The 23,776-nt window shown below is 39.2% G+C and overlaps 1 protein-coding gene and 1 long non-coding RNA gene across 4 annotated transcripts in view; one reads left to right on the top strand and one right to left on the bottom strand.

Moving 5' to 3' along the window:
- Positions 1–478: 478 nt before the first annotated feature.
- On the bottom strand, positions 479–23,429 carry LOC142409301 (uncharacterized). Of its 2 annotated transcripts, XR_012775564.1 has the most exons (6): positions 22,219–23,429; positions 19,031–19,126; positions 6,365–6,414; positions 2,724–2,771; positions 2,050–2,181; positions 479–834 (listed from the first exon to the last, which is right to left on the bottom strand). It is a non-coding gene; the product is annotated as an uncharacterized LOC142409301 (long non-coding RNA). The 2 variants fall into 2 exon arrangements; XR_012775563.1 differs by lacking the exon at positions 19,031–19,126.
- The window catches only part of BANK1 (B cell scaffold protein with ankyrin repeats 1), a 161,979-nt gene continuing 161,512 nt past the window's right edge, over positions 23,310–23,776 (top strand). For both annotated transcript variants that reach the window (XM_075500634.1, XM_075500635.1), the window contains exon 1: positions 23,310–23,517. In XM_075500634.1, the coding sequence (XP_075356749.1) occupies positions 23,355–23,517 (163 nt within the window). In that variant the 5' untranslated portion in view covers positions 23,310–23,354. The remainder of the gene's footprint in view (positions 23,518–23,776) is intronic.

The raw sequence follows: 23,776 nt of genomic DNA on the forward strand, positions 1-23,776 counted from the left end.
CTGATTTTGCAAACTGCAATTATTGCTCACTTAAATGCACATGAATTTCTCCATTAGGTTTAACACCAATACTTCTTTGTAATTGTAAACAGCTGGGTTATTATTTCATGCCCTCCCCCGAACTTCTCTTTTGGAAATTATTTCGGAAAAAAAGGAACAACAAAACCTCATCCCAAATACAGATATCAAGAACAAGAGGAGTGTAAACTGAAATAATTTGATTTACAGTAATAACAGACTGGAGCTACCTGCTACTTGTTTTAACTAGAAATCATTATACAGAACAACCATCAGTTATGAAACTTGAGATGAAGCCTATTTTTCCTGATATATAAAACAGACATAAATGACCAAAATATATGATGAGTTTGTTAATTAAAACAGTGGCAAAATTCCAGTAGGACTACTTTATGAAGTTTATTATAATACAAGTTGTTTTGAGCCTAATAATGAATGGTAAATTACCATATAATTTTACCAGTTTGCAGAAAGGATGCTTTTTAATTTTTCCCTTTTAATAACAGAACATGAAAAAGTTCTTCCTAGTTCAATTTAGTCTTACTTACTTCATTTCTTTCCTCTCTTTTTGTGAAACATTAACCAAGACATTTAAAGTTATATACAAGGAACTATTCCCTTCTGTTCCTGCCAGGATGAAATTGTGCATTGCATGCTAGTCTCTCATTATGCAAGAGTTTGTACGTAGGATTACTGCAGCGCATGGAAAGAATATAGCAACAATACCTAATGGGCTGCCTGTTACCCAGGTGTCTTTACATTTTGCGTGTACTGCAGTGAGGGCTCAGTGCCTTCAGCCGTTCAGGAACTGCCCAGCTGTGGAAAAAACAAAGCACATGTAGCATGTTTTGAGCAAATTAATACTGCAAATATCATTTTGCCAAAACAGAGCAAGAAGACAAGGGAACCAAGGCCTAGCTAGGCTGCAGTTTTAATTACCTTCACAAACCTGGAATTACAACCACTAATTCTGATCAAAGAATTATCCTGAATGACTAACTGTAACAAACACGATTATTCTCCTATAATCTGGACTGTTCATAATGTTTCTGCCTATCTCAGATGCTGTTCTTTGTATAAGTGCTTGGGAAATGGTAGGAACACCTTCATGCCAGCCATGAGGAGCGCAGACTCCCATTCCACGTCTCCCTGAGGCAAGGGGAGGTCCTCTCCCATACTTTTTCTAGCAGGAAAATGGCACCTCTCCACAACCTTCTGTACAATGTACCTTCCAGTTTGCATCATCACCTCCTCCAACATAGCTTGACACTAAACTCTTTGCCAGGGCCTGGGTTACTGAGAGAAAAACCATTAAAGCCTTCCAAAAACTTGAGCTAATGAAAACATCTAATTCCTTGCTCTAAAACGTTTCCAGCATGAGCCCAAGGAGAAGATCCCATAGTCAACCCACCCCAGCCAAACACGACATAAGAAAAGGCTGCCATTGCAAAACAAAACTTAGATATCCAGGGTTACAAACCCTTTCCTCACATGCAGGAGGCCACAGCATTACTAGCTGGCAATATTCCCCCTTAGTGCCCCCAGATTCATGAGGTGGTTGAGCATATCCAGGAAGGCATACTTTTTCTTGTTAGTTCATGCTGCTGTCTCTTGCATAAGCTGTGAGCAGTCTTACAGATTTATATATCAACCTGAGGTGTTGTCAGATCTTTGGGTTTATTTCTTTATTAGAAAACTGTTTTATACTGCTTCAGAAACTCTGTTTTGTCCTTACCTTCTCATTTGTTCTCTGAAGTATCTGCTCCCTGTGGGATTATTCTCTTCATGCAATTTATTTGGCCTGCAAGGTGAGCATGCTCCACAGACTGCCCCTTGCAGGCTAACACACCTTTAGTATTTTGTCTAAAAGACACGTAACACCCACATTTTACCTTGTTTTGTTTTTCTCTCCCGATCTAAGGCTCCTCTAAGTGTTTTCTTAATACTTTTAAGTACTCTTGCTAAATTACTTGTGCTAATCAAGTGATCTAATTGCTGACAGAGAATGAGGTGGTCTCCAGGCTAGCTTACCAAATGCTCATCTTGCACATATACTACAACTTCTAACTGGGAGCCAAGACGTCTGCTGACAGGTGGTAACTCCTCCAGGATCTGCTCTCCTGCGACCTGCTGAGTTGTTTTCTTGGCTTATTCATTTATTTCCTAAAGAAAGAAATAGGATCCTTCATAACTTTTGCTTGTTAAGCCTGGCCCATGCTCCCTGTGGCTTTGGCCAGGAACCATGTGGTTGGAGGATTTATATGAAGTGAAAAGGTTGTGATTCCAGTAAGAAATGCACATGACCCATCAGCTGTGATTTATTGGTCCCTACAATGACCTAAAAATATGTTGAATGGTTATATTCTTTCAGTCAGTGCTTAGCATTTGAAAACATCACTTTTTCAGGTGATGCAAGAATACCTTCACATCAGTGCAGTGGGGGAAAAGATTTTCAATAATGATTATTAATTTCTGTAAGACATGCACTGTAAGGGTATTATGATGAGTCCTGACAAAGTATTGTCTGCCTGATACTTCTGCTCAAATTTTTAGGCTTTTGTTGACATTACTGCAAGTCCATTGCCTAAAATAATACACTCCTAGGGTGCATCATTCATTAAATTAAGCTGCCTACTGTGGGCATAGAGCTGTCATAATCAGAGAGCTTTTATGTTACGTTCCTTTACAACTACCTGGATACTTACTGTCCCTGTTGCCATGTCCAAGTGTTTTCCAGGCAGTATGCAATGTCTCTTTCAGGATGGAAGGAGAGGGTAGACATCACAGAAAAACAAAGGAGGAAAAGAGTTATATACCAAACGAAAGAGATACAGTTGTCCAAGATGCATAAGCAGAATTTAGGAGGATGTGGCCAAAACCACAGTTCTGAAACCTAGCTGTCTGTCAACAAACTCCAGAGCTTTTGATCTTTCAGTGCTGTCAGTGCCAAAAGCTCTCTTCTATGAATATGCCAAAGCCCGTCATCACTGTGTGGTACATATTTCTTTAGCCTTCTCTCCCACCTTTGTCTCATTGTGTGTTGGAAATTTTGTGGTTGTCTCCCATGTTCTTGAACATGCCTGATATGCTCGTCAGATGTCCCCCCCTCAGATGTGCCCTGACCACCATGCTATTGACAGCTCCGGGCATTTGTGCAGTTGACTGCTTTCTGCATGGCGCCACATCTTCAAAATACAGAGAGAGAAAGAGAATACAGAACAAACACAATCCTGCAGCAGTTACAGACCCAGTCCCTGCTCAAAGGACCAATTCTGCAGTTTTCTATTAAACATTCATTAAACAATACAGAATTCTAGGTAGAGGGACTAGAGCCGGGGTCTGCCTCTCCTTTCCCTATAATAAACAGTGCTCCACCTATTAGGTGGCACCTTTTCCTTCCTGTCATACAATGTTAATTCAGGGAAGGATGAAGTCCTGTATGTAGTAGAGGGCAGAGCAAATGAGCAGTAAAACATTCTGACAGCAATTACTTTTGGTAAATCATGTAAGTCTGGAGCTGCCACACAGCAGCTCAGTCCCTCCTCATAAATACACTCAACCAAGCTGCTTAACCAAGTGTTCTCCCATGCCACTCCAGAGGCTGTGCAGCAATCAGGAGTGCTTCTCCCCGTGCCAGTTACAGTGACCAACTGACGCTGTTATGTTACTGGAAAAATACTATTGGACCAGCCCAGCATAGCATTTTTATCCTTTCCTCATCCCTGCTCTTATATCCCCAAACAGCCCACATTCCTAACTAATCAGAACATTAAGAGTCAGGAAAATAACCATTCACAATGCAGCACAAAACACCAAATCTAATGTTTTAATAAAAATATATTAACTTCCACTTTTTTGTGCTCTTCTGTTAATGAAGTCCACACAAAACCCCATGCTTATCTATTTCAGCTCCAGTACAGCTGCTAAATTCATGCAGCAATGCGAGTGCTCTGTCTTCCAGCTTTTCAGTGCATAACATGGACTTTTCAAAAGATCAAAGCAATTAAAAAAGAAATGAGTGTATGAAACTAGCTTCAAAACTGTCTCCGTTCTCCTGCTGTTCCTGATGTTTTTGATGTGACTTCTCCTGCTTTCTTCTTTCTACATCTCTCTTCACAGAGTGAAGAGCTATGGCCACACACAGGGTTTCCTTAAGAAAGGTTTCTACATAGTATAGATAAGAGGAGAGTTTTCCTTCTGTATAAATTGTATACAGGTTTTTTAATCTCCACTGAGAATTACTTTTATATTAGATTATCAAAGAAGACATGCCTACTCTACTTGGACTCTGATTTGAATTTGATTTGTGTTGCAAGAGCAGTAAAGTAAGTTACTGCACCTAGCAGAGCTGGAGCTGATAGCATTCACTGTCATAAACAGTATGAATTCAATACAATCCTTCACAGAGATCTCTTTCTTTCTGCTAGCATGCAGAAGAGACTATAAAATCTACTGGAAATGTTCACTTTTGCATTGATTAAGATCTGTGGACCATGTTCAGATTCCTATAGTTTGGCTGTGGCAAACCAGCTCATTTTTCTATGAGATGAGATTTTCTGGACCTAGGAGCTACAAACAGAACTACAGGTGGTCCCTAGCCAAATAGTTTTCTGGAGTTCACAGTCAGTTTCTTTGAACCTTTTGAATAGTGAAGTAAATACATTAGATTTTACTTTTCCCAACAGACTTTTAAATGCCAGGAGAGCTGTTATCGCAAAAATGTAAACCTCACTGAGGAAGTTTGGGATCTATCCAGAAGCTGCTGAAAGTGGTGGAAGTCACCTGAATGATTTTGACATGCAGATCAGACTTCATGTGGGTAATAGGAACATGTTGATGAATGTCACAGAAGATGATCCTTTGCCACACACAGTTGTTGCCTCCTTTGTTTTAAGGAAAGGAGGAGGTAAAAAATTTTTCCTTTATTTTTGACACACCTGGACACACTGGGGCCTTATTGGCTTCATAGAGTCATCTTTTTCGAAACAGTCAGGGAACCAACCAGAAACCTTTTAACATGCTTGGAAACAAAAATTTCTCAGCCAACATACTCTAAAATCTTTGGCAATGTTCATATCTCATCCTTGTACACCAAAGAGTTATTTCCCATGCTTAAATATGAATCAAGAGTTTTAAAAACAGTATAGTTCTAGGTCTGTTTGTTTAATTCTCTCTGCTTAACTCAAAACAGAGTTTAGGAGCTAAGCAGAATTCTCATAAAACAAACCTAGACACATTACAGAAACACTACAGCATTTACAGACTCAAAGAAAATGTCATATATACTCTGTCAGGTTTTTTTCCCTAGGATTTATTTTAAAGAATGTTTCATAAAACCTCAGGATTGCTCAGTCTGGTTTATGGTCAGTTCTTTGACCATATTTGATTAACCACAATCAGAATTTTGGCATCATTTCACCAATGAACTCTCTGAAGTTGTATCAGTGTACACCAAAGCAAAATATGCTTTCAGATCATTCATGTGATACAAGATAACAAATTAAGAGTTGTATGCCCTATACTAGATAATTGTGAAAAGAGTTAATTGGAGCTTTTTTTTTCCCTTTTGCTTTTCTAGATGACAGAAAGAAGAGTGAAAGACAGTTATAATGGCAAAGGTAGCTGAGTTGTCCTCACACTCACAGAAGTATAGCCACACACTGTGCAGTGCATGCCAACTTGTAGGCTCAGGGCTGCTGATCCTGGGTGGCAGGTAACCACTGGGGTGAATTCCATAGAATATGGGCAAAAGTCATAAATTTTGTGCTGCCCTGAAAGAGCTGAAGCCAGTGCAGTGCCTGAGTGCAGTTGTCCACTAACAGTTGTGTCATGCCCTTGAGTCTGTTCCCCTCATCTCCCTCCCATGGCAGGCTGAGCATCCCTTCCCAGCAGTGCACTAGTACAGACTTCCTTGCACTGGCTGTGCTGGTTACAGCAAAAGCAACAAAAGTATGTGCTTAGTAGGACAGTGGAGTAACATAAGTTTTATAGAATTTTTTTTAAAAAGGCAACTACAAAATATCTTTCAGTAGGTTAAATTGCTTTTCTTGGACCTTGGACTCCTGGCATTTTTTTGGAATAACATGTACTTCTTGTTGTTAAGACTGAATTTCCTTTCTGTTAAAATTGCCAACACAGCATTTATAGTTATTAAGAGTACCCATTGATACAATCTAATACAGTAGAGTGTCTGAAATGTTGTTGACTTTTATCTTACTACCATACAAAGAGTGAAAGTAAATTACAGTAAGAAAAAATAACCTATTTTGTAATTCTAAAAACATGAAAGGAGGCAATCTTTTATCTTTTCTGTTCTGAATATAAGTTAAGTAAGAGCATGATTTACCTCTGATGAAGACCATGGCTACCACTGATGTTAGTAGACACTGGATTAGCCTAAAAAGATAACAAAAGAAGTGGTTCATAGTTAACAGTCAGTCTTTGAACTCTGCTGTTCAAACTTACATAACACAATGTAGAAGTAACAAAATATTAGAAAATGCCTTGTAGAAATGAAAGCATTTAAGATGCCCTGATATCTTTATCCTGGTAAATGGTCAATACTGCTTTACAAATCATGTCTTATCTGTACCGCAAACTGTGAACAAGTGAGGCATCATCCTGGTTCCCACTCACAGCCCACTCCAAGTAGGAAAGAACAAAAAGGTTTCCATGTGGTCCACGCTGCTGCTGTGCAGAGGAAAAGACAAAAGCTCAAATCTGCTGATATGAAGTCTAAATGACTAAACTCACTAAACTTTCCAGCTTTGCAAGGCATAATAGGAAATGTAAAAGAAGTGAGAACAGCATCTGGAAAGATGGAAACGTGAAACAGTGGCAAGATGGTTGTTTCCTTTTCAGCCCTGATATCAGTGCCTGATGATATAGACTGCTAAAATGAACTTTCCTGGTCTTGCAATCTTTGAAAGGAAGAAACCATGCTTGGTTTGCTGGTTAACAACTAAGATAACAAAATATTTTTAAATGAAATAGGAGTCTTCACTTAGAGACTGTCAGAATATCACAACAAATGTAAATTTATATTTTTATATTTATGTATATTTATATTTAACACTTGATTTTATTATATTTCTATGCTTATATAAATTTAGATTGTTAATGATAACGCACATAAACAAAAAGCCAAATATAAGAACTAATCTATCAAATTCCTATGTTCTATCTCCCTATTACCAAAAATATTTCTAGACTGGCCAGTGGTAGTTGGCCACCAGAGGGAGCCTGCACAACTTCAAAAATTGCAGAAAGACATTAAGATTGACAAAAGAAAAAATGGCTATGTTATTTGTATAGAGACTGAAGAGGACAAGTGAAGGTTTTTTCAGGTTCCACAGAAACGCTGCACACAGAACCCAGGCTTCATGTGACATTATTTTGCTGCTTCAGTGTGGAAAAGATAGGAAGCCATTCAAAGTGAATGAAGATATTGAAAAAAGTTGCAGTAATCACTTGAGAAAGGGGACAATAAACAGCTAACTAGTTCAGCTTCATATAAAATGAGTAAAATAGGAAAAGAATAATTTATAATGTTAATTTCATCATATTGCTGTTTCTGTTCTGTCTGTGTAGGGCCTAATCTGCCTAGAGTGGAAGACATTTCAGAAAAGCAATTATCTCATTTTGTATGGGCACAAGTATGGACAATATGGGTATAATGAGTAAGAAACAAAGCAACGGACTCTCTGTACTTGTACTTCTCCAAATATTTGATATTGCTTCAACAAATGTCTTTATGAATGAGAAAAAAATACTTCTGATTATTCTAAAAATAAGAAAACTGAACATGCCTTGAGAATAAATTTACACCTTTCACCATCCACTGCTCAGATTCGCTTCTCCGAAGAAGACTGCTGTCCTTTTGGATACCTTGTATTTATAGTCATAGCATTCTAGATGCATTGAGTGATTTATTCTCAAGCAACCCTGTGAAATGCCAAGCTGATGTTTATGAAAGTGGTAAGATTTATGGAATGCTCTTTCAGAACAAATTAGAAATTTCCTGTGATGACTTTATTGGAAAAAGATCAAAGAAACATCTCTCTAATAATATTGATGTTGTTATGGTGGTAACTGTGTATTTTCCTGCTGGACATGGGAATGAAGAAACATCAAAAGGGAAGTGGGGAAAAGGGGCAAGAGACAAAGGATGGAAGGGAAACGAAGGCAAATGGCAGGGGGGTCGCTCTAGGTAATCAAGCTGACCAGAAACTACATCCAGTGGTAAAAGAGGAAACAAAAAGGACAATGTGTATGTATGTGAGATGTCTGCATCTTGAATTTGACCTATTACACAACATCCACCAGTGAAACTATTAGTGGCTTCTGACACCTCACCAGAGAGGCCTGTTGGCTTCTTGAATTACAACTTCAGTGCCAATATGACTATTCTTGCTGATTGCAACAGATGCAGTATGAATAGATGGCCACATACTCCCTCCCTGCTTGTCACAGAGGGCAATTAAGCTCATTAGAGGCCTACATCCAGGCTATGATTTCTGCTCAATCCAGTCACCTTGGGCCTTGGGCCTGACAATTAGTGGGAATGAAAGTAGTGGGGTATCCTGCAGTCAAGTGTCTTCACTCACACCTTTGACTCCAGCTACTGGTAGGCTACCATAAAATTGTGCTTGTTTACACTATTTTCATAAGTCCTCAGGTCCTTTATGTATCTTTCCCAATGTCATCCCACACTATAGATGTCCCAGGTAATTGGAAAAATTGCCACAGGTCATAAAAAATTGAAAGGTTTGGTTTCTCATTTCTACACTTTTGAAGAAATAGCCACTATGATTGGGCCAGTTTGCCAGTTATGAGTTTCAATCTGTTGGGAAACTATAATTTCAAGCATATTTCTTCCATTTCTCACCACCTACAACAGCATAGATTGGCAGAAGGAGCAGTACAGAGAGCTAAGAAGCTTCTATTAAAAAAAAGGTCCAATATTACCTCATCCTAACTACAGGACATCCCTTGTGCAGCGACTAGAACAGCCTCACTTTAATTGCTTCTGCAACTTTGCCAATTTGCTGTGTTACTGGAAAATCTCATAGTATTTGATATTTTTTTCTTATGGGTCAAGTACTGCAGTCAGTAGAGTCCATGAGAATCTCAGTTTTCACTTCTAAAGAAACTGAAGCTTCTGCACAGCACAGTTCTGACTTACCTCTAAGAGCATACAGGATTAGAAAGTAATTAGAAAGAATCCAACAGCTCTTGTATATTTTAAGTTTCGTGTGATTCTTTGCGGCCAGACACATGCTGTGGGTTTCCTCTCTGCCTGTTGGATTTTCTGATGATTTTCAGTTTTCATTGTTGGAGGTGGTGACGCAGGACTGATACAGCACTGACAGCCACATGGATCATGTTTTACCCAAAGCAGTTCAGGGTTCGGAGCCTCGGAGGGGCGACAAACACCACACAGAGGACTTCTTAGACTTTTTCCTTCTGACTCTTCTGATGGACATTTCAAGCGGCCAAGTTACAAATGGAAGAAAAGCACTCAAAAACTTTACGGAAAAAAAAAGAATGCAGGCATGGGCTTTGCACTGAGCATTTCAGTTGTTCCATCAGAAGCCCTTATATTGTTCAGATCAAACAAAAGATTGGACTCAGAGAAGTCAGTGGTATCTTCAGTTCCTACTTTCCTAATGCAAGTAATAAAAGTACTCAGAAGGCAGTAAAGGAGGTATTTTAAGGGCCCTAAATCACCTGAATACAAGCCTGTGCATTTGGGAGCTGACATCATGGCCACTTTGCAGTGAGGCATTCACTTCTCTTCACCCAGATGCTTCTTTGCACATTTAGTATGTTTTACAGGGTCCTTTTGTTCTCTCCCCTGCACTAAGACAGACACTGAAATGTTGTGTCACAGTGTCCCACATAACATACAACATAAGTGATGTTCTGTACCCACCTGCCTTGCTACAGCCATGCAACCCACTTAAAAGCAGCATTTTTCAAATAGGAAAAAAAAGCAAGAAGTTAATTTTAAAACTTATTAACTTGGAGCTTCAATTTAATATTCTTTGTTACCTGCAATGTTTGAATATTCAGATTATCTCCTGAGGCCTGGAGTAGTTTCACATGACAAATTGTACTGGTAGACTGGGACTCGGGTTGGAGTTTCTAAATCCTTAAGCTAGAGAGATAAACGCTTTAAGTTTAAACCCTTCACACTACTTGTGGCCTAAGTATTTCAGTGTGCTGCTATGTTTTGATATCAAATTGTATTTGCATGTATTTTTAGTATTTATACAAGAATGTCCAACTGAGATGCAATGTTTTGTTGATAGGAACATCTGCCAGGTTCCATTACAATATACTAATAATGGGAACACACCTTCTGTATTTAAAAAATATAGGAGTTTTTCCCTACAGTTTAATTGGAATGGAAAGTGGAGAGAATAGTCTTCACTGAATAAGGAGGTAACTCAGCAAAGGAAATGCACATGTGTGCTTCATAAAGGTATCACTTTTCTTTCCAAATATAAAGTGGCAGCTTTGGATGTAGGATGGAGTGCTATGTCTATTCATTTAAAAATATGGCCAATATTTATAGCATTCATGTAGTCTCATTTTTAGATCTTTACTTAAACATAATCGTCTACCATATACATAATTCTAACTCTTTAATCCAAAATTATTTTCCTCTTCAATTTTTCGAGAATAAACAGGACAGACACATAAAATCAGTATGTGTAACCAAAAGTCCTGTGTGCGTATATGTACACCGCATCTATGCAGTATCCATAGATATACATAAATCTATGTATATGGTGTCAACATTTTACAAGGAACAAAATAAATATGTAAAACTACTTAGAATGGGTCAATTAAAAAAAAAACCCACCTCTAATGTATTTCAATTCTGAACTGCCCTGATTTTATTTAATCAAAGATATAGGAGGAAAACAATCCCTTACAAGGCTCTACAATACTTTCAAGGTATTGCCCAAACACGTGAGGCCTGGATTTGAAATAGGCAGTACGTGTGGTGTGACGTGAGTTCAGCTGGCAAGAAATGCACCAAATTATTCATGAACAGCACAGCAATTAAAGCATAACAAACGACTGCCATTAAAACCATTATTCTGCAAACACCATTTATTCTACACAATTGTTTCAGAAATGTTTTAAGGAAGTTTTTATATATATATGTATACATATATATGTGTGTGTGTGTAAGCATTTTTAATACATACATATACATATATTTTTATATTTTGACATTTAATTTTGCATCCTTCTGCATCTAAAGCCAGCTACAGGCCTAAAGGACTGATCCAATATCCACTAATGTCGACAAGAATCTTTCCACTGTTTTCAGTGGACTTGGTTAACTACATTGGTTTCAAAAGGAGAGGAAAAAAAAAATCAATAAAGCACACCAAAGTTCCAGAAAGAACAGTTGTCTGGAACACAAGTATGCATTGTTTTTAGGTTTACTATTGGCTGGCTTTTTAAGCTAAACCTTTCGTTTCTAGTTGCTTTAGTCAAACACTAGGAAACAGACATTGCACCACAGCTTCCACCTAGGCCGTCTGCCTCAACAATAATTATTATTCTTTCTGTTAAAGCAGCACTAGCCACAACCAGGGACAAAAAACATATGACTAAATGGCTCCTCGGTGTGCACCATAATTCTAATTTTGGTGGTAAAAACCTGGCTCTAGCTTTGAGGATTTCAAATATACAATATTGCATACAGTTGCTGCTCATCATGTCTCGTCTTCCGTGTTCTGCACAAGCATAATGGGTGAAAGGGCTCAGAGGAACAATTGTTTGTTTTCTACACCATAAAAGTCAGCAACTGACTGCCTTCACTTTGTAGCTTTTATTGCATTATTTGCTTGCTGTCCAATAATCCCTATGAGCCATGATGCTGGAGTTTCACATCTCTGAGCCACTTTCACACAGCCCACACACCACTCGGCATCCTGCTGCCACAATAGTTATTTCCAAAAACCTGTTTTGAAACAGTATATTTAAAAGGCAAGCCCCACAGAACTGCACTGTAGTAACAGAAAGCACAGCACAATTTATTCTGAAGTATGGGAACATGACAGGAAAGTCAGCATTGCCTGAATCCTTTGATTTTGTATTGGCACATGCACCATAAAACTCTGCACGAGACTGAAAATTGCATAAACTGTTTGCTTATAGGATACTCAAGTAGGTGGATGAGAAATATGGCTCCATTACAAGAGACTCTTACTTGCAAGAATACATGTATGTATTCCTGCATATATGAACTAATGGAAGAAGGTATGATGTATTACTGATAAGGGAGAAAAGCTAACTTCTGTTCTCTCCTGGAGTACAGAGAAGCAGGAAAGAAAGGTAGTGTAATTTTGCATTTGACTTTTTGTACATCCAGTCTCAAACATTGTCCCTGATAGTAGTTGACATCAGAATTTTGAAATAAAGGTGACAGATACCTTCCATCATCTATATCTAAGGTCTTGTCCTAAACTCAATATCCCAGATTCAATCTCACTTCCAAAGTTTTTATTTCCAAGTACTGTAACTTCAGATGTGTTTCCATCAGTCTTCAGAGCTGCATAATTTTTGACCTTGATACCACTCTGTTTAGCTAGAAGCTGCATGAGAAGTATTTAATGAAAGTCACTTTTGGTGAACTATGACTCAGTGGTGTAGCTCTGAATCACTGTGCCCCTTAGGGTTACTCGCAGGGTATGACAAGAAAGTGGGCTTCCCAGAGCCTGGAAATAGAAAAAGGTCAGTGGTTTCCTTTCCCCTACAAGGCCACACCATTTTTCACTTTGGTATAGCTCATACCATGCCTTCTTCCCTGAGCCATTCAATCACTCATGCCCTGGTCCATTAGAGCTTTCTCTGACTCTGCACGCTGCAATGCACCACAACACTCAGGATAGGTCAACAGTGGTAGGCCATGACCTACCAGTTCCTATAAAAGGCATGGGAAGGAGGCAGCAGTAAAGAAGGTGATGCAGAGGGGAGGAGAGTAGTGAGGAATCGAGACAACTATTGTGCTCAGTCTGTAGAGGCCTTGGAAACCCTGGTTTTTTGCCTAGTTAGGGCCCTCCTGTTGTCAACTGCTGCAAAGCAGCCAAACACATGGGTTCATTGCAGGTCAGAGTTAAAAGTCAATTGAAGTAGCATTACAGGGTGATTACATTGCTCTGACTGTGCTGATTGCATGGACAGACTGCCATCGGCATAAACCACAACAGCAACCGCTGAATCAGCTCCTTCTCTAAGGAAAATGAGGCTAGGCAACCTATAAATCCCAGCAGCTATGCCACTACAGTCCAACAGAAGCACCCCCCCCCCCCCCAATTCCTCCTTCCATTTTCATTTAGTCAGCAATGAAATGCAGGGAGATTATTCATCAGAAAATAACTAATTCAAATATTCACGAGGGCTGTTTGGTAGCTGGACTCCAATTCATACACAAGATGCCTGCATATAACGAGGAGCTCAGTAAGGCAGCTACTTCCAAGTACAAGAGTGCTAGATGATGGGGGCAAAATTATTTGTTTGGCTCATCAGCAGATGGCACCTATTTTACCTTCTCATCACTAAAAGAAAATAAATGGTTGTTACTCTCACTGCCTGAGATAAGTTTCCCTGGGTGAAATCCTTAAAGACATCAATTTTTATTTTAATTTATCATGTATGCACTTCAGAGAGTTGAGTCTTGCTGTGATAATTCCCCTGGAGTCTTTGGAAACTTCGCTTAAGGAAACTGTGACAAGATCTGGTTTGTGAGCCAATAAACACCCCAGATCTGTATAGGTTTTGAAGGAGGTCCATTCCTCAAAGAATGAGTTCTCTGTTTCCAGTGCAGGAGCTATAGGATGTGTGAAGCTCTCAATCTAGTCTGGTTTTCATAGCTTGCATTCATCTTCATTTGTATTGTCTGCCTTTTGCATGAGATTCATAGCTCTTCTGTATAATGGTCCCAGCATGAACGATTCTGCTAGCAAAAATGAAAGACTACAAAAAAATGTATTACTGTAGAAGTTACAACTGATTCACAGGATGTAAACAAACATACAACCATCTGTAGGTCTCCATGTAAAAAAAATGTTAAGTGCAGAATCAGGCAGACATATTCTGATTGCTGTTAAATTTGTGATTGTAGACGTGCTGGATATTAGCTTTTATTGTATTTTAGTCTTCAAGGGTATTTGTCAGTTATAGCACATCCTCCTCAGACTACAAGAAACAAGCAATGGACATTCCCCGAGTACATTCTTCAATATGAATCTACAATCACTAACCAACATCTCAGCCATCTATGATAGGCTGTTTCCATTTTAACATAAAAGGAATTGCTGCTGACTGTGGCTTGCTGGGATTATGTGCTTTGTTATGGATCTCTTTGATTTTACTTTAGAAGCTCAGCTATTAAGAATATCAGGCAATTTTGATTGTCTTCATCATTTGCCCTCTAAACCTGTAACTGAGAAAGAATCTAACAGGCAACTACAGCACCCATCAAACAACATTAAAATCTATTGTAAAGAGAGGGGATGGGAAGAGGGAGTGAGGGACAGAAAGAGAGATCTCCTGGAGTGCACTGTGCCATGTGGGAAATTATATAATCTAGGCAAAGCATGATACAAATATTTCTTCTTTTTTTGTGTGTGTGTGTATGAAGGAAAATAGAACATCAGCTTCGTTCTTGTTCACGCCTCCTCTTCATAAAGCAAAAAACCTGCTGTCCACTGTAATAGGAGAAGGTTCTGGGCATTTCATGTACTGAAATGCTACCCATAAACAAAAAAAAGCAGCATTTTATTGCATTCTGCCTGGGTTATATATTCCCCAACACTATAATATGTTCTCTAGTGGCCTAGATATCAGGGTGTAACTTGGATGTAGTTGAAGATCTTTAGTTTTTAATTAATAATACATAGTGCAGAATCTGAAAGGCTATCTATAATTTATGTATCAGTGTCTCAAAAGCAGTCATTCATACATTATATATTCAGACAGAAAATTATCTCGCTTTTATTTTCCAATAAAAAGTATATTAAGATGTTACTATGTACCCTCCAAAATGGATCAGTGCTACCCAGAGCTTCATAGCTCTCAAAAATGCCAAGTTCCACTGGGTTCTGTTTGCTACAGGAGACTGAATGTGCAAAAGCATTACTGACTGAGCATGTCTCCCTCTCTTCTAATGGGCTTTTAAAAATGATCAGGCCACTTCTTGGGTATGTGCTAATTTACCCATAGAGAGACAGATATGTGAGAAAAATATGTTTATAAAAAGGAAAGGAAATGGTTTAACAATAAGGGGTTTCCAAACTGGACTTAAGAAAAACTGATTATGGTAATATACTACAAGACTCCTATAAAACAGAGGAAGAAAAAAGTCATTTTAGAAATAGAAGTTTATGCAAAGCTATTGCATATAAAGCATGTTTAATATTAACAGCCATTCTCATCACGCTGTCCTGTTTTCCAAGCACCCACCTACTTATGGGCACTTTAAAAAGTAAAAATAAAAAAATGCATACTGTGTATGCTGAACATACAACTCTTAAAAGTTGCTTTCAATGCTATGTTTTCTCCTCCTCTCTATCAAGCCATAAAGCCTAAACCAGTGATACCAGGCTACACAGTGCAAAGAAAGTCAGGCTCTGTTACACCTCAGTCTTTGTTACGCCACTTTTATGCATAAAACAACGTAGACAAGATGCCAGCAGGATCCAACAAGCCCTCCCTCCTGCCTCAGGTGCTGGGGAGGTCATTTCTGGGTGGCTGGGAGTCCCAGCTATCTGATGGACTCTCTTAACTCATTCACTCCAGGACAGAGGGAAATGAGTCACATCTACACTTGCTTTGCTGCAGCTCCACCAGAGCGGATGTGGGACCAACCAAAGTACGAGTTGTGTTGTTTTCAGACTTGCCCCTCTTCCATGCTCTACACTCCTAAATAACTGTTCGATTTTTTTTCCTGAAGTACTGAAATAATCCAGCCTCAACAGAGATTTAGTGCAACTGAGATAAGAAATATTTTCCAATCTCATAAGGGCAAGGAGATGATAAACTAATTAATATTTGTGATGCATCTGTATGTATGATGATTTGTAGGTAGTGAGACAGTGAGGTAGGAGATCAGAATTCACAAGACAACTTTCAGCAAAGTGAGAAAAAGAGTATCAACCCACACAGAAAGAAGGTATAAAAATTATCATTTTTTAAATGTGGAGCTAAAGTTGCCATCTGAATTTTATTTCCTCAGTACAATAATATTTTGGAGAAAACAAAACAAAACAGTTCAACATGACCTACAAGCAAACAATCTATTGAGATTCATATACTTTACTTTCCTTTATGAGCGGAGCCAAGCATTAAGCCACTCCTGCAGATATGTCATGGGGGAAAAGACTGGTCATAAATATTTTTGGGTTAAGCCTACTTCTCCCTCTCTACCCAGCACAACACAAAACCAGTTTGTGCAGTATGTACAACTAAAATTATCACCTCTCAGAACTGAAATTTGGGGATGGAAGGGCTTTTGAGAGATATTATTATTAGTAGACTGAGGTGTTATCAAACAGAACATTTAACTTGGCTAGTCTAAAATCATAGCATATTTTTCCTTCACAATTTGTAGCTCAATAACTAGGATTACCAACTGGCTCTTGGCAGTTACTTTGAAGATTACAGTAATTACACTTCAATGAATTTCTTCATAATCATCTGCTTCTTGGTATAATAAAATTTTAGAACATTACAGTGTATTAATTAGCAGGTAGTTACCACAGAACTCTGAAATACAGCAACCCAAATCCACTTCTATTTGAGTTTTCAAATATTATTTCTTAATCTTGTAAACTGTCCACTTTGGTGGTGAACAGTTTCTAACTTTTTTTTTAATATCTGCTGCTAATCTTTTGTTTCTGTTCTGTAAATTTGCATCACTAGGTATTTTAAATAATCTCATATGTTTTTCCTCATGGGACTCTAATGACAGTTTTTGCATGATGGTCTATGCTACAAAGTTGTATTTCTCTGATAGGAAACCAGTAAGAGGAAAAAAGATGCTGCGAAAAAAAACCATATATTTTATCACATTTATCAGCCATTCTAAAAAAAGCTTTAAAAAAGCCCTGTGAAACCTCAAGCTGAGGCAAATATGAAAAAGAACTGTACCTTTGCAAGTAGTTAACTGCAGACAAATGGCAATGTAACGTATGCTGAAATTGCTTCTGCAACAGGAACTGTTAGATTTTCTCATTAGTTGAAAAGTAAAATATTGGCAAATTAGACTATAATTTCAGCAAAAAACTCTTAGGTCACATGGTCTATTTCTTCTGTTCTGACAGGACTGAGCTGTTCATTTTGAAGTGTTTTGTACACCTGGTTTTGAGTAACTCCAATTAAAAAGTGAATAAGATCATTCCAGTGAAATGTTCTTTATAATTCATTTGCCACCTGACAAGTTGTCTTTGAAAACTACCACAAAGTACTTAAACTTCCTGCTATTACAAAATATTCCTTAATAGACATGTTATTGGTTTCTTCATACTGCTTCAGTTGTATCTGAAAAGGAATTTCTTACTTGATGAATAATGACTATAATCTGGACTAAATTAATTCTATGGTCAATGGTCAAAGGTATGTGTGCATTACTAAATTAACAGGAAGAGGCTGTAAATCAACATTGTTTTAACAAACCATTACAGTACAATAATTAAGTTCTGAAATATTACAAATAGCCCTCAACAAATCAAATGTCAGGACTGCATAACATTTAATGGCTACTGAGAAGAAAATGATGTCACCTTAGTCTCTCAAGCACATATGATCAATAAGAAGCAAGTGGTGACTATTGGTCGGGAACTATACATCACCTTTGCTTTGGTTTCATTATTCGATACCTCTCTTTGCAATCCCAAACATTGAAGTCAATAGCCTCATTGGTTTTAAATCTCCACATATTACTACAATCCTATTAAGTTGTCTTGAATTAGTCCTTCCCTGTTTGCAACACATACATTTGCTATTTTTCAAGAATGCAATTCAAGTGTCCCCTTCCTTTATCTTCCAGATCATTCTTAACAATTTATTTTAAAGAGGAGCCAAGCATTAATCCTGTGTGGTTTGAGCATTCACTACTTTGCTAGACATACTGGCAGATATTTTACTAATTTGAAAACAACATACAATATGATACAAAGGAAGAAAGAGTGATGCATAGGAAAGTACGTCCACCGACTTTGAGGAGAGTGAAGAAGGAATAAACCTGACTTGCATCAGCCAAGAATACAGCCCAAAGACAGTGAGTAATTTAGGTCTAACAAACCCAGTCTGTATGCATCCAGTGATGCTTTCAGTGAAGCGAAGAAACACAGTATTCTGCTATTGGGGTTCTGAACTGACTTGAACAACTATTCATTGTCTTTCTGTTTGTGGGTTGCATATCGGAAGACAAACCAGCAGTTCATTTATGACCAAGCTTTACTTATAATCCATAAGCCACTCTGTTGTCCATTTAATGGGATTTGAGTCCAAATAATTGAATCTAAATTTTTTTAACATCCTCTTGGGTACTGCATCAAGTGATTTATTAGTGGTGTAGTTGTTCAACACAGATTTTCAAATAAAGGTATAAAACAACCATGATGGCAGGCATTAAAAATTCATATTTACCAACAATTACCATAAGACATAGACAAGACACATCAGGTATTACCTTCCTAAGTATCTAACAGTAGCTTGCTATATAGCATTATATTGTGGCATTGACTTTCTTATGCTGTAAATGGCATTTGAACTGGTTCCTAATAACAACATGATTAATTCAGTTTGTTACCACTGAAGGTTTAAATGTCACCCAATTCATAGATTTTTGTTAAGCAAAATCTTGAGGACTAATGTGACCTGTACACGCATACCAAAACTTAAATCACAATAACAGGTAATTCTACATGAAATTATATTCCATAGATGACAGGAAAAAAAAAATCATTTCTGCTCTCTGTTATACCTGTAAAGAGAGGTTTTCTTAAATCCACACAGATGTATAATGTATCTGAAGTTTCTTCAAAACTATATAAACTATCTGCTGTGACCACCAAGGACTCTATGGGAAGAAAGAGAATTTTTTATATATATAAGAATGAAATTAAAGAATGACACAAATCATTTTCATGACATACTGGCAGTGCTTTTATGTTTCAGGCCACCTATTGTATATTCTCTTATATTTCATCTCTGTCATCAACCAATTTAATCATAATGGTACTAGAGAAAGAAGCTATTAGATTTGTCTCACTTGACTCATTTTTTCCTTAACTGACAGTGTTACTGTGTACAGTAACATTTTCTTTTGGACTCATGTTCCCTTCTAGATCTGCTTTATTATTATTTTAGTAGGTGTGAACTTAAGTAACAAAAGGAAGGTCTCAAGCACTGTTTTCTTGCTTTCTTGAAAGCCATCATACAAACTGAGTAACACTCAATTCTTGGATATCTCTTCATAAGATTTAACCAATATTTAGAAATATATCATGTACCTAGTTTCTCCTTTTTTCCACTAGACAAGTGGACACTCAGCTAAATCCATGTTAATTCCTACAGTAACATCTAATAGTGAAATGAAATATTTGTGTGCATGGGCAGATAAATTAACATTACTACAGCATGAATCTAAAAAAACCCACATACATGCAAACCCCTGCTAAAATGCAAAAACAAACAGCATCATCTGAAATGCTATACTCTCAACTGCTTATATTAGCAATTGTAGCAATATTATCCGTATTGTAGTATAACCTAGCAATATTATCTGTGGATTTTACAATGAAAGCTGCAAGTAAAATTAAGAGTTGATAATGCACTGTGAATAAATCTTTCAAGATCATTTCAAGTTCTTTAACAGACAAAATGTTGTTCAAACCTTAGCAGACCTGTAGGAAACAAACGTAACATATGTAGGAAATTACACTGGCAATGTATTGAATATTAATTATATCGAAATGAGAAGCCACTATTCCAACAATAGCAGTATATTCACGAAGGGAAAAACAAAAACAGTATTAGCGAGAAATTAGTTTTGAGAAGATCAGTGAGAAACTAAAGCTAAAAAGCATGACAGAAGTATATAATTATCCCCAAATGAGTGTTATGAATCTAGGATGTTTGGAGATAAGCTTATATTTGAAGTAAATTTCTTAAAATTGAAGCTTGAAATTCATATTGAGGACACCCAGACAACCTGAACACAACACTGACGTCATTCCCAAGACATGATTTTTTGTGTTTCAACATGGATTTTTCATTTGTTTTCCCTCTAATATAGCACCGCTTCATGACAAATACTGAGGTTGCTTAATAATTTAACTAGTTTTTCCTTGCCTAGAAACAGTGAGTGTTCTTACACTTCCAGCATGAACTATAAATTCCTTGATTTTATGATATACACAAAGTGCAGTCATTAGGAGGTTGAAGAACTGGGGAAACATAATTATTCTGCTGGGCTTGTAGAGAAGACCTCAACATGAGAGACTTCACAGCAAACTTAATTTGTCAGCAGGAGTCTTTGCTGGAAATGGCATTGGCAGTAATATCTAGTCATATGCAGACATTACACCTCACCAGAGAAAACCTTCATGACTGGGATGGTATAGGAAGAAGTATAAATTGATGGCAATAACCCTGCAGTTAGAAGGTTCAGCTGCTTTGTTCTTAGAAATAAGGCTGCTGGCTGTAGGCCTCGCTATACCTAATACTGTCTTGAGTTCCAAACAGAGACCAGCACTATGCTCACCGTTACCCCTGTTCTCGTTCTACTGGATAGGCCAGGAAAATCCAGTACCATGGTTTCAAAAGCTGTGATTGCAGCAACATAAGGATTGCAGCACTCAGGAAAACACAGTGTTCAAGCAAACACTAGTTCAGCTCAGTAGCAAAGGGTCAGTCAGGTTCAACTAAAAGCACAGACCCAACACATTCAGCCTAACCATCATCAGGTAGGGGTTAAAGTGTACAACCCATGACAAACAATCTGCATTACACAGAGCAGTCCTTCTTAAAACTGCCACAATCCTCAACAAGTTGTATCCTCCCTTAAACTGTGATCTAACAACACAACTCCTGCATTACGTTCCATCTCTGTCTTCATTTTCTCAGCAACCTGCCCTAGATGGTCTCCTTCCAGCCCTATCCAGATGACTCTACCCCTAGCACTCTACCCTTTCCTTCTTCCCCCCTGGATGAGAACACACATTTTCCCCATACCATTGCAAGCCTTCATGCATGCCACGTGCATTGACCAATGCTCCAGCAAGACCTCTGTGTGCCACAGAGCTTCTTGCTTTTGGACTCTGCTGAAGGCTTATCTTTCTATGACTAGTAGAAGCCTGCCTGTTGTTTGGTTTAAAATCTGAGTAGAGCAAATCTTATTCTTCCTTTTAGGACTCATTTCCACAGTGCTGGCTTACTTTTCTTTCCTCTCAAAATGTAAATAATTGGCCTATCACAATTCCATTTTGTCCCTCATCCTAACATCCAGGAAAAACTCCTAATTTGGTTTTGTTTTTACTGGAATGACAGAGTTCTAAGTTCCATTTCAGTTATTTTTATATTTAAATACATATATACTTAATTATCTTTTTTTCTTTTTATGAATTCTTATTTCTACAGTGAAGACTGTCACAGTTCAGACTGCTAACTCATCCCAATCACATCCAACCACATTATCTAACCCGTCTTTTAAGAAGCAGCAATCACTACTGCCTTAGCAAAATAGTCAGATACAGTATTTCCAAATGTTTTATCTTTGATATATTGCTTCCTCCATTATAAGGTATCTCCTTCCTGTTCATCCTGCTCACAACTCAGGACTACTGACACTCTAGCGCTGCATCCCCTGTGTCCAAAAATACAGTACTGGAATGAGGTATTGCCTAGATACCTGTAATTTCAATGAATTAAACCTGAAGTGAAAAAATGAACAGAAAGGAACAATGGGAGGTATTCTAGGCTCTTCCCGATGCGCATGTAGACTGACATGATTTGATCTAGTCTGGATTTTCCCTGTGCATATGTAGCTAGAGATTTCCTCTGTGGTAGGCCAGGCCAAGCCAGAAATTCACCAAAACCACTCAGTCATTAGCAAAAGGATATTGAAACCCACCTCCCCCAAAACATACCAAATAAAAACCAAGTATCTACCTGTGCAATGACAGAAACAGTAACAGCTCACAATGGTGCAGTTTTTCACATATTGCAGTTGGATATGGTCCCTGCAGCATGCAGGGGCTTTGCCCAAGTAGTTCTTTGACGAGTCCGGCCTCCTGCAGATTTGTGGTTTGTGGCTGAATGCAAACTATGAAGGTTTTGTCATGCTGAGGCATCTAAAAAGACTACCTCTATGTGGATTTTCCTTTCCCTAATACAGCTTGAATTCACTCTGCAGCTTTGCCTTAGGTTCAGGCAGAGCTGAGCATTTGTCTCCTCTATTTTGGCCACCCACGTTCCTGAAACTGATACTTAGCAACTTCACCTTTGAGATATTTAAAACCTTTGACAAATTTCACTAAAATCAGCCACAAGTCAAGTTCTGGTAGGGAAGGGGAACATAGGAGTTCAGATGGGTGAGAAGCACACACCCATGCATGAAAGCGTGAAGAGCAGTCAGACAAGCTTTGCTCCCTTTGGAAACCAAATTAACACTTTTTTCTTCCAGAAGGTACTTCCAGTTTTCCTGTAATCCTATTTTAAGGGGCAACTCCGTCTCCTCCTGGTGGGTCTGGACTTTATTTTGAACTTGAAAGATGCTACCTTGATGAATGACTCCTGACTAAATTTGATGGCCAGCATAGCAGCGAGCTGAAGTGTTTGCAGTTTCTCTCACTGGCTGCCTTGTCTCACTTTCTTAGGTTTTGGTCTTCCTCTGTGCCACATCAAAAAATAAATATATGGCATACTATAGCACAGGTGTTAAATCATGCAGCACCAGAACACCATCCCAGCAGGGCACTGAAACTGTGATGGATGCTATGACAGAGATCTCTGAGGGATATCTCCTGGGCGCCCTTCGTCCTCGGTGGGCTTTCCACGCAACGCAGCAGCTCCCTGGGATGACCTGGGCCCCCTGCTGCAGCATCGCACTGAACCCCAAACTCTGCAGAGCTGGAAAGGCTCGACTCCCTCCTCATTTTCTCTCCACAGCCAACCAACTTCGACGGTCGAGGGCTCTCTTACGGCGTCTAACGGCGGGGGGGGGGGGGGGGGGGGGGGCTTCAGCGGGGGCTCCCCTCACACTCCCGCCTCAGAACCGGGTAGCGACGCTTCCCACCGCAAGGGATATGGGGGGCTGGAGCGGGCGGCGTAGCCCCACGGACGGGAGGAGCAGGGGCCGGCCCCACGCTTCCGGCCCGGGGGCGGCGACCTCGGCGGCCGGGACAGCGCCCTCTGGCCCGGGAGAGAGCGAGAGAGCGAGCGGCGGCGGCGGCACCATGCGCCCGGCAGGTCGGCGAGGGGCGGCGAGGGGCGGCGAGGGGCGGCGAGGGGCGGCGCGGCGCGGCGCGGGCAGGCGGGCGGGCTGCGAGGGCCGCGCCCGCGAGGGTGGGCGGGGGTGTGAGGGTGGGCGCGCGCCCGTCCGTTGGAATCAGCCGTTGGCCGCCGCCTCGCGGCCGGGGGGCACGCGGAGGGGCCGGGCATGGGCCGGGCATGGGCCGGGCAGGGGGAGGCCTCGTGGATCAAGAGGGGTTTTTTTGGGGCTCGGTGT

Source organism: Mycteria americana, chromosome 4 (assembly GCF_035582795.1).
Source record: "Mycteria americana isolate JAX WOST 10 ecotype Jacksonville Zoo and Gardens chromosome 4, USCA_MyAme_1.0, whole genome shotgun sequence".
Lineage (NCBI taxonomy): Eukaryota > Metazoa > Chordata > Aves > Ciconiiformes > Ciconiidae > Mycteria > Mycteria americana.